General features: G+C 37.4%; 1 protein-coding gene across 2 annotated transcripts in view; it reads left to right on the top strand.

Annotated features, from left to right (window-relative positions):
* Positions 1 to 15,002, top strand: part of Ankrd28 (ankyrin repeat domain 28) — a 159,809-nt gene that overhangs the window by 127,425 nt on the left and 17,382 nt on the right. For both annotated transcript variants that reach the window (XM_013022161.1, XM_013022160.1), the window contains exons 13-18: positions 1,183 to 1,251; positions 3,942 to 4,082; positions 6,431 to 6,542; positions 8,034 to 8,060; positions 8,416 to 8,490; positions 11,907 to 12,108. In XM_013022161.1, coding sequence (XP_012877615.1) covers positions 1,183 to 1,251; positions 3,942 to 4,082; positions 6,431 to 6,542; positions 8,034 to 8,060; positions 8,416 to 8,490; positions 11,907 to 12,108 — 626 coding nt within the window. The remainder of the gene's footprint in view (positions 1 to 1,182; positions 1,252 to 3,941; positions 4,083 to 6,430; positions 6,543 to 8,033; positions 8,061 to 8,415; positions 8,491 to 11,906; positions 12,109 to 15,002) is intronic.

Below are 15,002 nucleotides of genomic sequence, written 5' to 3'. Positions count from 1 at the left end.
AAAAAAGCTGGAAGTGGTGCTGTGGCTCAAGTGGTAGAGCGCTAGCCTTGAGCTGAAGAGCTGAGGGACAGCGCCCAGGCCCAGAGTTCAAGCCCCAGGACCAGACCCAAAAAACAAAAAAAGAAATGTACTCATTACCTGACTTATAAAACTGTAACCCATCTCTATACCACCTTTATAATAATTTTTAAAATGTATTTAAAAATTCATGATTTCAGAGGATAGGGGTGCCTATGAATAATATCCTGCCAAATTACAGAAATTGTGCCTATGAATAATATCCTGCCAAATTACAGAAATTGATTGTGAGCATGTGACATTCACTAATTCCAAGGTCACCAAAGAATGTTACATTTCAAACTTAATTTTCCTGAAACTTGCCTACAGAGAGAAATACACAGACTTTGAGTATTTGGCCATTTGGCAGTGATAATTCAAGCTTATAAAAATTAAATTACAAGAACAGTTGTTTTTGTAATGTGGGCTCCTAATCTATCTATATTTATTTGGCACTGGAGTTTTGAGTTCAGGACCTTGAACTTGCTAGGCAGGCATTCTTTCTCTTGAACAATGCCCCTAGCTCTTTTTACTTTTTCAAATGAAGTCTCAAGTTTATGCCCAGGTAGGCCTGGACCATAATTCTCCTATTTACAATTTCCAACTAACTGGAATAACCTGGGCCCACCATCATCATCCCACTTACTGGCTGAAACTTTTTGTCTGGGCTGATCTTGAACCATGATTCTCTCAATCATTGCCTCCCAAGTAACAGATTATAAGTATGATCCACCATTGCCCAGCTTTCCAGCAAGTTTCCAGTAATCATAGTAATCAGAGCAGATAAGGGAAAGCTGTGCTTTCAAGGAGCTTTTGGGTCTTTTATACCCATAGATTTGATACTAAAAAACACTTAAATATTAAAAGCCATGTACTTATAGTCATAATTGTTTCCTACAAATTACTCATAATCTCTTATAAATGTCTTTCTTTAACAGAGGCAGGATTTATTCATTTCCAGTCATTGTAGTACTATGATCATAACTTTAAGTACTAGATGAGTTTTGATATTTTTTCTTCATGGAAATAAATACCATTTTATTTACATTTACTCTCATTAACATTTTTTATGTTTATATAAACCTACCAGTTTTATTATGTTTTCTAACTCTCTTCTTTGCCTAGGAATTTGGAGTGCCTAAACCTCCTGCTCAATACTGGTGCAGACTTCAACAGAAAAGACAAATTTGGGAGGTAGGTTATGATACAGTTCCTCCATTGAGTCTAACTGTTTTTACTTAATGATTTGATTGACCTTCCAATTGACATCTGAAAATTAACTGAACAATTTAGCATCTTTTAAAATGTGGTCATGATTCACTGAAAGTCCCATGCCAAATGCATGGCTCAACTGGCAGAGGGCCTGTCATGAGCAAGTAAGCTGAGCAAAAGTGCCAGGCCCCTGAAGTCAGTCCTTGGTATTGGGACAGAGAGAAAAAGAAGCACAAATCATTGAGAGTCCCAGGTAAGACTGGAGATGTTGCTCAGTAGTAGAGTATTTGCTTCACACAAAGCTCTGGCATCAGTCTCCCAGCTTTATTATAAGTATCTCTATGCTTCATATTTTTCTCCTCACATCATCATGGCCTCGATACCTGTGTGCTTTTCAGATTGGTATAGTAAGCTGTGCACCAGTGGCTACTCAGGAGGTTGAGATCTGAGGATTGAGGTTCAAAAGCCAGCCCAGGCAGAAAAGTCTGAGACAGTCCTATCTCCACTTAACCAGCAAAAAACTGAAGGCATGGCTTCAGTGGTAGACCACCAGTTGTGAGTAAAAGCTGAATGAGAGCATGAGGCCCTAGTTCAAGGTCTTGTACCAGCACACTCGCACACATATGTATAGAAAGCGAGTAGGAAGAAACAAACATCCACAGAAACATGGTTTCACTCAAGTCATTCTTTGGGTGAAAATTCTCACAATTTGGTTTTACTTATATATATATATACACCATTCATTTTATGTCCCAATGTTAAAGAGGGAGGATATAGATTATAACAATATCTTCAGTTTTTACTTCTTTTTTTCTCTATATATCTGACACATATATACCATTGAGTATAGTATATAAGAAAACAGCTATGAAATGACAGGATCTCTATAATTAGTATTATCTTTAACTGTTCAGCACCAGTTGTTTGGTGGCAGCATTTAAAACTACTTATAATCTATTCCCTGCTTATACAGATTACATTAGAACCATTCAGGAAAGAATTAAAAGCAGTTTGAATGTTTTTGAAAGAGGGAGATGAGGAGATAAGTAAAATTGTCATTAATGAAAATTACATGTATCAAAATGTGTGACAGGAATGGTATATAACAGAAGGAAATACATAAATGTATATTAGTACATTTGGGCCAGTGTAGGAGAGAGGTGAAAAATGGTAGGAAATTAGAAATGAGTTGAAAAACTATTTGATCCTATATACTTTGAAGAATAGAGTCAGCTCATAAGTTACTAGTGAAAGTAACCAATAAGTCACAAAATCAAAAATCACTGATTGGCTTTTACAGTTTCTTCCAGAAATTTAATTGGATTTTATTCTTTGTTCTTTAATCTTTATATAAAAATGTTTAAATTTAACATGTCTATTTGTGAGTAGAATGCATCTTGATCAGTCTTACCATCTGGCATGGCCCAAGTTAAGGATAAATTAGTTGCTTTGTTTATACTTACTGGAACTTGAACACAGGGCTTTGTGTTCTTGGCTTTTGTTCAAGGCTTGTGGTATGCCACTTGAACCAGTCCTTCCCTTCTAACTTTTTGCTAGAAGGCTAATTGGAGATAGAAGTCTCACAGACTTTTTTGCCTGGGCTGGCTTTGAACCTCAATTTTAAGATCTCAGCCTCTGAGTAGCCAGGACTACAGATGTGAGCCACCAGTGCCCCTGCTTAGTTTTTATAATTATATCGAGTTTAATTTGTAGCAAAGCATTCTATACCTTCTGTAGCATATTCTAAGTTTAGTAGCTTTAAAGGGATGCAAAGTTAACTGAACTTTTGGGAAAAAATTCTATATTATCCAATAATGCAAAAATGTTTCATCATTTTATTAGGCTTAAATGTCTTAGAAAAGTTACACTGTGAAGCACTCTAGACTGAATTTATCATCATTTTTTGTTTGTTTTTACATCGAAGTAATAGAATCATCATAGATACATAATCCCAAAGTAGTTACTCCTAAATTTAATAACATCCTGTTAATAAATAACATTCTGTTATTTCACTAACCTGGAGGAAACTACAAATGCCTAGTTTTTAGAAATTAAAACAGTACTCTAGCTTTTCGGAATACTGAATAGTCTTTAATACTGTGCCTTTATTGGTTGCAAATTTTTATATGATTATTCACATCTGTTGTGCGGCCAATATAACTGAACATTCTTTTTATTCTGGAGTGGAGGGTAGAGACAGTGTCTTCCAAATACTAGGGTTACAGGCATGTATCACCACACCCAGCTCCCGTTCTTTTAAAATTCTTTTTTCCCTTCTTCTTACACTTTATTTTTCTATTAAGATAGGAACAAGAAGTTGCTCTGTTCTGTGGGAAGCTTTGTCAAAATGAAAGTTTTCATCTTTCTGAGCAGAATGTAACATGGTTTATAATTCTCTCAAAGGACTAGATTGCAACTGTTTGGGGACTAGTAAATAATTTAAAACTGTTTCTCCTTTATTTCTTAAACTTAAATGCTCCAAAAGGTTCTTTAAACAGCTATTGTTCTCCCAGCTTTGTGTCCAGCCTTCCAAAAGACTTTGGTAGATGATACAAGTAAATGTAAGGCTTATTGTAAATAGTGTTTGAATATTGATAGAATATGAGTCAGCCGTACTCTTGTTTATTAGTGTATGTATTGGCTTCTTTCTTCTATTAACTTTGGTACAAAAGATCACCACTGCACTATGCTGCTGCCAACTGCAATTACCAGTGCCTGTTTGCTCTTGTGGGATCAGGAGCAAGTGTAAATGACCTTGATGAAAGAGGCTGCACACCCCTGCACTATGCAGCTACATCAGACACAGATGGCAAGTAAGTACCACATAGGTGAGAACAAATAATTACTTCTATAAACTGGCATTTTCCATGTCAATGACTGCTTTTATTGCACATCTATGTTTTCTTTTATATGTTTATCACTATGTTTCCCTGTGTCTTTAGTAGATTAGCATGTGTAGCAAATGACTTCAAACCATTTATTACTATAAACCTGACAGTAGTCGCTGTAGATCATACTTTCCTGCTTTAGAAAGCCAACATGAACTTACTTTGCTTTCCTTAAATAAATCTTTTCTTCCATACTCATGTATCAGGGAGTCATCTTAAAATAGTTTGTTCCTCTGGGAGAATTTGCTTTACTCAGGTATCAGTAAGGGAGAACCATTTCTGCTGTATAAAAGATTTTTTTAAATGCCTATGAGTGAAATGTTTGTACCTGTAAAGCTCCTGCTCTAAGACTTGTTTTTTCTACATTTCAATGAGTACTAACCTGAACTGGGCACCTGTGAAGTCTTAAGAACAAACAGCTTACATGTTGTCTGAAACATTGCTCTTGAGAAAATACTAGCCTTTGTGCTTCAGCCATATAAGGTTTGGGGGTTTTAAATATTACAATGATACCCACTTTTAATGATGATACCCTATTAACATGCTTGACTTGAACGTTTTATTTAGCTATGCCTAAGTAGCAAAATCCATCAAAGGTATGAATAATTGCTACCTTTGGGGGGACTATAATAAAAAGTACTTCATTAAGTGATAGGGTAATAAAGGTTAGCATTGGGTACAGTGGCATGCGTCTACCAACATATTATAGAGCTACCATATATGATAGAGCTTTTGCAATATGCATTGCTTTAGACTTCTTTTTAATTTATTTTTATATAATGTCAGTGTAATTTTGGAAATTTAGATTTTTTTTTGTAATTAATAAAATTTGTCGGTGGCTCTTGCCTATACTAGCTGCCAGGAAGCTGAGATCTGAGGATCAGGTTTGAAGCCAGCCCCAACAAGAAAGTCCTTGAAACCTTTCTTCAGTTAACCAACAAAAAGCCAGAAGTAGAGTTGTGGCCCAAATGGCACAGCACTAGCCTTAGCAAAAAAAAGCTAAGGGATAGTACTCAAAACCTAAGTTTTGGTATATACATACTAACTTTGGATTCTTTTTTTTTTTTGTCGATTTGGGGCTTGAACTCTGGGCCTGAGCACTGTCCCTCAGCTCAAGGCAAGCACTCTACCACTTGAGCTACAGTGCCAATAGAGAGATTATTTCATTGTAAAAGTGAAATTATTTGTCCAAAATCACTGATGCCAAATTGGCTTTAGAGGCAGATATTTGCATTTCAAATTCACTGCCTTTGTCTTTGCTATAGTAACAGTATTTATATAGTAGATTAAAAATTATTTTTCACATATTTTAATAGTGTGGAAATTAAATGAAGTATCTCCTATGTGAAAGGATTTCTTTTGACTTCCATATGCTTTTACTGTCTGTCCACCTCTGTCTCCCAATTTAATACCTTTGAATTCTGACCTTGGTTTCTTGGAGCAGGCATGACAGCCTTTCTTGAGCTTTCACATGAGCAATTGTACCCGATGTTCTACTAGATAATCAGTAATAAATATCTCCAACATTGTATGTTTACCATCACTAAGGTTTATCCTATCACATATTGCTTTGTGTAGATTGACTGGTACCAGGACAGTGTCTATTTGAAAAAAAAGAACCTTTAGGTATAGTGAACCTAGTATCAAACTTTGGAGTTACCCAGTTTCAATAAAGGAGATTTCTGTTAACATTTCATTATTTTCTGGTATTCAGTTTCAATTGATTTTTATTTTGTTTTGTTTTTGTTTTTCAGTTGTGGGGTGTGAACTCAGGACTTGGGAACTGTCCTTGAGCTTTTTTTTTGCTCAAGGCTAATACTCTACCACTTTAAGCCTAAGATCTACTTCTGGTTTTCTGGTGGTTAATTGGAGATAAGAGTTTCATGGACTTTCCTGCCTTGGCTAGCTTTGAACCTTGATTCTCAGATCTCAGCCTTTTGAGTAGGCTTACCAACATGAGCCCTCAGTGCCCCAGTTTGTTTTGTTTCTTTGGTACTGGTCCTAAGTCTTAAACTCAGGACCTGGGTGCTGTCCTTGAGCTTTTGTGTTATAAGGCTGGTGCTCTTGATCCACAGCTGTCCTTGAGCTTTTGTGCTCAAGGCTAGTGCTCTTGATCCACAGCTCTACTACTTCCAGTATTTTTCGTAGTTAATTTGAGATGAGAGTCTCAGACTTTTTCCCCAGGCTGGCTTTTCATAGTTTGTCTCTGTTTTTATCAATGGTAAAAAAAAATGTAGGATTCTGAATTCTCAGTATATTATTACTGTATATAGGTGCCTGGAATACTTACTAAGAAATGATGCAAATCCAGGGATCCGGGACAAGCAAGGATACAATGCAGTTCATTACTCAGCTGCTTACGGTCACCGTCTATGTCTTCAGCTGGTAAGATTTCTAAATTCTTAGGAAAGAACTAATGTGAGTTTATAGTTTAGTAACATGATAAAGGCACTCAGAGTTCAAACCCCACTACAGTAAAAAAGAAAAAGAAAAAAACAAATTCTGTTTTGTATTTTAACATCTTCAGTCTCCTTATACTTCTTAAATTCATTACTTTAGTACGATTGTATTTGTTCTTTTTTCCTTTGGAGAAAGGAAAAAACTAAATCTCTGAGCTCAGCATGGTGGTGCACACTTGGGATGATGAGTTCAGTGCAGCCTAGAATAAGGTCCTATCTTAAAAAAATCTCTAAAGATAGCGGGGGGGGGGGGGGGGCGCTGGTGGCTCACACCTGTAATCCCAGTACTCAGGAGACTGAGATCTGAGGATCGAAGTTCAAAGCCAGTCCGGGCAGGAAAGTCCAAGAGACTCTTATCTCCAATAAACCACTCGAAAAGTGGTGCTGTGGCTCAAGGGGTAGAGCGCCCAAGTCCAGAGTTCAAGCCCCATTTATAGATGCCAGGCTCACGTGAGATCTGAGGATCGCAGTTCAAAGCCAGCCTGGGCAGGAAAGTCTGTGAAACTCTTTATCTCCAATAAACCACTCAGAAAACAAAAAGTGGTGCTGTGGCTCAAGTAGTGGAGAGCTAACCTTGAGCTGAAGAGCTAAGGGACAGCACCCAGGCCCAAAGTTCAAGCTCCATGACTGACAAAAAAAAAGAGGAGGAGGTCATTTTGGCACTTAAGAAGATGATTTGAGCTAGAAGCTTGGGCAATAATAGTGAAACTCCTGTTTAAAAAATAACAAAAACCAGAAATAAATAAATCTCTGAAAAAAGGGCTATTTATTACATCCTTATTCTACATTGTCCTACATCTGGGTCTGTAAAATTTGCTTTTACTGCCCCTTTGAATCTTTTCCATAAATTTCTGAAAACTGTTCATATATCTTACATGAGAAATAAAAGCTCCTGTGAAAGGCAGATTCCTCCTGTATACTTAGGATATCCTGAAAAGTCTTTTAATGGAGAATCTACTTCTGCAAAAGAAGTTTTATTTCAACTGTGGTGTCATCCTGATATATACATATATTCAATCCACTTTGCCAAACCAGAAAGAAAATAAGAGATATGTTAAAATATACTCCTTTGGAGCAGGTACCTCAGTTTTTTAAAGATTTCTTTATATAAGCATGGTACAAATTTCACTTTATTTCCTTTCAAGGTGAAATAAAATTCCAGGAAAGTGAATATAAAAGAAAAAGTTAACATTTACTACAACATTTACAAGTTGCTACAAAATATTGCTCATATTTTCTTAGGATATTTTGGGTCTTTAGCTTAAAATCGTAGACCTGTGTATATAGATTTGTGGTCTGTTACTTTGTATAATTGCTTTTTAGTTTTTTTCTGAGGCAATAGAAATGCATATTCAGAATAAAAATTAGAAAAAAAGGCTTAATACTTTCTAAACTATTTTTGTTTTTAATCTTTCAGATTGCAAGTGAAACTCCTTTAGATGTTGTAAGTATTAGACAATTTGCCTATAATGTTATATCTTCCTTGTTCTCCTTGAAACTGAAGCTTTGGATATTTCCCACTTACCTTGAAGAGCAAAGATGATGACAGAAATTTTGTAGGGAGAAGTTTACATGGTCCAAGTTAAATTCTAATTCCCTATATACCTACTTAATAACTGTGCTGTCATTCTGTGTTCCTTCCCACATGCATCTTTGAGATGATCCTGTTCTAGAAGGTTGTTGAGTTATCTACCTAGTATACCTTGAAATGACTTGAAGAAAGAAAAGAGAGGAATAAACATTATGGTATCTACATGTACAGATCATTTCTTATATTTAAAATACCTCTTCTTTTTCAGTTAATGGAAACCTCGGGGACAGACATGTTGAATGATTCAGATAATAGAGCAACAGTAAGCCCTTTACACCTAGCTGTGAGTACTGCCTTCATAGCCATATTGGTGGCTGATTTGCTGAAAATATCAAGTTTCTGTTCTATCCCTGAACTTTTGGTCTATGTAACTAAAATTTTAAGTATTTCTAAAATCCAGAGGCCTCTTTAGTGCCCTGTTCTTTGTTTTCTTTTTTTATTTTATGTGCTGTTACTGAGGCTTGAACTCAGCCTGGGCACTGAGCTCTTATACTCATGGGGCTTTACCATTTGAACTTACTTCTGGCTTTTGGTGATTAATTAGAGGTAAGATCTCACAGACTTTTCTGCCTAGGCTACTGTCCTAGAACCTCAGATCTCAGCCTCCTGAGTAGTTAGGACTACAGGCATGAGCCACCATCACCTGGCTTTGGATGTTATTCTTTCAAGTGTATGTCCATGGCTTCTTCCAAGGCCTACTTAAAGAAGAGACTATATCTCTCATCAGACTTAAAATATACTGTCCAGGTTGAAAGACTGTAAGTTCTATGATGTATAATTGTTAAGCACACAATTTCTGTGCTATCTCTTCAGTTTTTTGCCTGGTGATACAGAGTGCTAATTGTGTGTTTATGCTACTTCAGTATATGTTTTTGTTGTTGTTGTTGTTTTTTAAGTTGGTCATAGGGCTTGAACTCAGGGCCTGGGCACTGTCCCTCAGCTTTTTCTCTCAAGGATAACATTCTCCCATTTTGAGCCACAGTGCCACTTCCGGTTTTCTGGTAGTTAGTTGGAGATAAGAGTCTCATGGGCTTTTCTGCCCAGGTTGGCTTTGAACCATGATCCTCAAATCTCAGCCTCCTGAACTAGGATTACAGGTGTAAGCCACCAGCACCCAGCTTTTGCTAAGAATTTCAACTGCCTGATAGTAACATTCCTTCCTCTTTAAGATTTCTCTGAATGTTTCTTCTAAGAGAAGATTGTAGAGAGAGTATGATAATTCTTTAAATCAATATAGTAATAAATTACCTCATAAAATTTTATATAGAACACAGTCTAACTTTTTCTACAGAGGAAGAATTTATTTTTAAACAAAGCATGTTGAATGGGGCAACTTAAAGAAATCATGGAGGCTGGGAAGGTGGCTCAGTGGTAGAGCGCTTGCCTTGCATGCATGAGGCCCTGGGTTTGATTCCTCAGCACCACATAAAAGCAGGGGAAACAAGCCAGAAGTGGTGCTATGGCTCAAGTGGTAGCGTGCTAGTCTTGAGCTGAAGAGTTGAGGGACAGCGCCCAGGCCCAGAGTTCAGGCCCCAAGACCGGACTCAAAAAAAAAAAATGACAATACTGATGCTGTGAGACTTCTGTTAATAAGTATAGTAAAATATAGGATGTATAACTTAATGAGGATTACTAGAAATTCAATTCTTTTAATATTTTTCTTGCATATACTCTTAATACTGACACTCAACTGGATCTGTTCTTTCTGTCCCTTGCTTCCCATAATAATGTCTTTCATGGTCTAAATAACTACAAAGGCATGGTTAAACATTGTGCTTCTGTGCTCTTTGAATCCATGGAAACATTTTCGCCCTCTAAAAGTCTTGAATAAAGTAAATAAGAAGTCTGAAAATCCAATATGAAGAAATAGCTATTTTGGTATTAGCAGCAAGAAATGAACTCTGAGCATATGGCAAGGCAATCCTTGTATCATCATCTTCATTCTCAAAATATAACAGCACTGTCATTTCCTGAACATTTACTAGTGCCAGCCTCTTTCCCTGTAGACAGATCAGAAGCATATGAAGAGTTCTCCAAACACAGTCATTCTGTTACATTCTCTACAGACTTACATTACTAACCTAATAGTGTTTCTTTAGAAATTTCATGTTCTTGTGAACCCTCTGACCCTCTACTTGGCAAATTTCCTCTTCTCTTTGCCATTTCTCCTTGTGGGATATTATCTTGTTATACAACCCAGGCTGACTTTGAACTCTTAGCCCTCCTGTCCCCCCAGTACTAGAATTACAAGTATGTGCCATCACACTGGGCCTGCAAGTTTCTCTTTTTGTATTTACAGGTTAATAATATATTCTTTGTTATATTGTAGGTGATCTTTAGTTCTATTCCCTCTTGCCCTTTCCTTTTTAAAATCATAGCTATTCAGAGGGCTAAGATCTGTGGTCTCAGTTTGGAACAAGCCCAGGCAGACAAATCCAAGAGACTGGTTATCTCCAGTTAGCCAGCAAAATGTCAGAAGTGGAGACATGGCCCAAGTGGTAGAGCACCAGCTATGAGTGGTGGGGAAAAACATGAGCAAAAGGTGATGAATTTAAGCCCCAGTATCAGCACACGTGCACGTGCGCACACGCACGCACGCACACACACAGTTGTCCCAAGGTATATTGTATGTATTGGTTTTAAAAAAAAAAAAAAAAGCAAAGCTTGGTGCTAAGTGGCTCACCACTGTAATCCTAGCTTCTCAGAAGGCTGATGTCTGGCATATAGTACAATGTAAATAATACATGTTCTATTGACATTCTATATAAAGATGGGGCTTTATTCACTTCTGACAGATCATATAGTCTTATCTATAGGCATATAGCTAGGAAATGCAACACATGGTATCTGTTGAAGCTGACCTCAGGTAAGTATTTTAGGTAAAGGAAATGTTTATTTTTATTGTACTTATTTCTTACTTATTGTACTGCTACTAGGGCTAAAATTCAAGGCCTGAATGATGTCCCTTACTTAGCATTTTTGTACAAGGCTACCTTTTTTGTTCAAGGTTAATAGTAGTGCTATGCCATTTCTGGCTTTATTGCTGATTGATTGGAGATAGAGATTTGAACTGTGATCCTTAGATATTAGACTCCTGAGTAGCCAGGATTACAGATGCGAGCCACTGGCTGACATGTTTATTTTTAAGTTCTGGTATATCAAAATACTCAACCACCAACTCAAGTTACATAGCTATCCCTATGATTAAAGGGTAATAGAATTCTGTCAGTTAATATTGAGCACCAAACTGTGATTAAGAACACAGGCTTTGTAATCAAAGACTCAAAATCAGATTTTAGTGAATACCTGTCACATGCATTCAATGTTCATTGTGAACTGGGCATCACCTGTTATTATCACCTTTCGCTAATATGGTAGCCTGCTATATTTATTAGAAAAAATAAAGTTCTGTATTCTGCTGTAGAAGTTTGTATTATATGAAACGTTATGATGATGTGAGGACAATTGATGAACTGGAAGTATAGATCCATGTTAAAGTACTTGCCTAGTATGCAAAGGCCCTAGGTTCAAGCCCCATCACCATAAATAGGGGGTGGCAATGGGAAAGAAAGGAAAAAGAAGAGGATAGAGAAGGAAGAAAATAAAGGAAGACAAGAAAGAAATAAAAGTGAGTATTTTGGAAGTCAGTATAATAAATAAATGTGTATTTTTAAATTTATATATATTTTTTATTTCTAGGCCTATCATGGTCACCATCAAGCACTGGAAGTATTGGTACAGTCTTTGTTAGATCTGGATGTGAGAAACAGTAGTGGAAGAACACCTTTAGATCTTGCAGCATTTAAGGGCCATGTTGAATGTGTGGATGTACTCATTAATCAGGGAGCTTCGATCTTAGTAAAAGATTACATTTTGAAGAGAACACCTATCCATGCAGCAGGTATGCCAAATATTACTTGCTATTTGCCATTGAATTTCCTTTTTAAATTTCTGGTATATAATACTGCTGGTAATTACCTTTTTTTTTTTTTTTAGTTTTAAGTTATCAGATGGATATATTCTCATAAGGAAAACCAACAGCAAGGGCTAATCACTTTTTAAAATTGATTTATGTCCTAAAGTATTTACATTATCATTAATTCAGACAGTATTATTTTTGGGTTTTTTTTTTTTTTAATGTTGGTACTTGTGCTTGAACAGGGCCTGAGCACTGTTTCTTAGCTCTGTCACTCAAGGCGAGTGTTCTGCCACTTGAGCCATACCTCTAGTTTTGGCTTTTTGCTGGTTATTTGGAGAAAAGAATCCCACATACTTTCCTGCCATGGCTGGCTTCAAACTGCTCCTCAGATTTCAGCCTTCTGAGTAGCCCTTTTTTAAATGGAAGCTACTTTTGCTTGATATGTACTTTCATTTAACAATTGATCATTTTTACTCATGAAGTATTAGGTTATACAAAATGTGTAGAGTACCTACTTTATGTGTGAGAACTACTACATGTTGTGATTATTTGATGTCACAATTATATGAAAAATGAAAAGATCTTTAACAAAAAGTTACTGAAATGACTTGCTACCAACTCTTGTCATTAGGACATGCAGGTTGCATAACTCTACAGGAATGACAACTACAAGTCAGTATTCTTTCTTTTATCTTTATTCTTTATTTGGTGCCAGCCTAATGCTTTTAATTCAGAGCCTGAGTGCTATCCCTGAGCTTCTTTTGCTCAAAGCTATTAGTCTACCACTTTAGCCACAACTCCACTCCTGGTTTTTTTTTTTTGGGGGGGGGGTTGTTGTTGTTGTTTGTTTGTTTTTGTTTTTTGTTTATTTTGGTCGATTGTGGGGCTTGAACTCTGGGCTTGGGAACTGTCTGTGTGCTCTTTAGCTCAAGGCAAGTGCTCTACTGCTTGAGCCACAGTACCACTTTCAGTTTTCTAGTGGTTTGTTGGAGATAAGAGTCTCACGGACTTTCCTGCCCGGGCTGGCTTTGAACCATGATCCTTAGATCTCAGCCTCCTGAGTAGCTAGGATTACAGGCATGAGCCACAGAACCCGGCTTCTCCTGGTTTTTTGTTTGTTTTTTTAGTAGTTTATTAGTGATAAGAGTGCCACCAACTTTCTGCTCCTGCTGGCTTTGAACCTTAATCCTCAGATCTCCGCCTCCTAAGTGATTAGGATTACATGAATCAGCCACCAATTTATGGCAGCAGTGTTCATTTTAAATAACCAAGACTAGTACAGTTGAACTCTTAGCCAAGTGTTTTTCTTAGTCTCATTTAACTATTTATATTCATGACATTAGTCTGTTTATAGACTAATCCTTTTTTAAGATTGTTTCTATATTTTGCTATTGTTATAAAGATGATATACAGAAGGGTAATAGTTACATAAGGTAAAGAATATATTTTTTTTTGGACACCCCTTCCCTTGCTCTCTCTGTTTTCCCTCCCATCCCCACTATAATTCTTTTTTTTTTTTAAGACTAATTCTTAAGAATACATTTTAGAACTGAGTGCCAGTGGCTCACACCTGTAATCCTAGCTATTCAGGAGGCTGAGATCTAAAGATTGCAGTTCAAAGCCAGCCAGGGCAGGAAAGTCCATGAGACCCTTATCTCCAACTAACCACCAGAAAGCCGGAAGTGGCACTGTGGCTCAAGTGGTAGAGCACTAGCCTTAAGCTGAAGAGCTTAGGGACAGCATCCAGGCCCATAGTTTAAGCCCCACCACCGACCCAAAAAATAGGAATGGGGAGCTACAACTAAATACAAGCTTTGATTCTATGCTCCCTGCCAAGGAGTCATCTCACTGCATGTATGTTATAGAGAAAACTACCAAGGATTTTTTTCTGGAAGCTAATCATTCTTTCACAGTTCGATATTTTGTATAGTACCTGACACATGAAATATGTATGAATAATTGGTTAAAAAATGAATTCTGAGCTGGGCACCAGTGGCTCACACCTGTAATCCTAGCTAGTCAAGAGGCTGAGATCTGAAGATTGCACTTCAAAGCCAGCCTGGGCAGGAAAGTCCATGAGACTTTTTTCTCCAGTTAACTACCAGAAAACCAGAAGTGGCACTGTGGCTCAAGTGGCATTGAGCTGAAGCGCTCAGAGACAGCACCCAGACCCAGAGTTCAAGCCCCACAACCAACAAAAATGCCTGTAATGCTTGCTACTCAGAAGGTTGAGATCTAAGGATTGTAGTTCAAAGCCAGCCAGGCAGGAACGTCTTTAAGACACTATCTCCAATTAACCACCAAAAAACTACTGGCTCAAATGGTACAGTGCTAGCCTTGAGGGGGAAAAAAAAAAGCTTGGTGATAACACTCATGCCTTGAGTTCAAGCCCCAAGACTGGCATACATGCAAAAAATGATGGGCCAAATCTCTCCTTGAAGCATCCCTGAGAGTAATGATACTGTTCTTTATTACCAATCAAAGACAGCTGCTAGCAGAGAGCAGCAAACCAAATGACTGGGGGTAGGAGTGGTACTAAGCTTTACATCTTACAACTATTAGAATTTCATATAACAGAAGTACTATAGAATATTACAAGTACATAGCTTCATTTTTCATAAATTTTTTTAGGAGGGCTAGTGAAAGACATCCCTTTCAGCATCACTTTGTGGCTTACATATTTCTTTAAAATATATGGGCACAGGGCTGGGAAGGTGGCTCAGTGGTAGAGCACTTGCCTTGCATGCATGAGGCCCTGGGTTCGATTCCTCAGCACCACATAAGGAAAAAAAAAAAAGCTGGAAGTGGCGCTGTGGCTCAAGTGGTAGAGTGCTAGCCTTGAGCTGAAGAGCTGAGGGACAGCGCCCAGGCCCAGA

Source organism: Dipodomys ordii, unplaced genomic scaffold (assembly GCF_000151885.1).
Source record: "Dipodomys ordii isolate 6190 unplaced genomic scaffold, Dord_2.0 Scaffold60, whole genome shotgun sequence".
Taxonomy (NCBI): Eukaryota; Metazoa; Chordata; class Mammalia; order Rodentia; family Heteromyidae; genus Dipodomys; species Dipodomys ordii.
The sequence above is the reverse complement of the archived record's forward strand: the minus strand, read 5'-3'. Positions and strand labels throughout refer to the sequence as shown.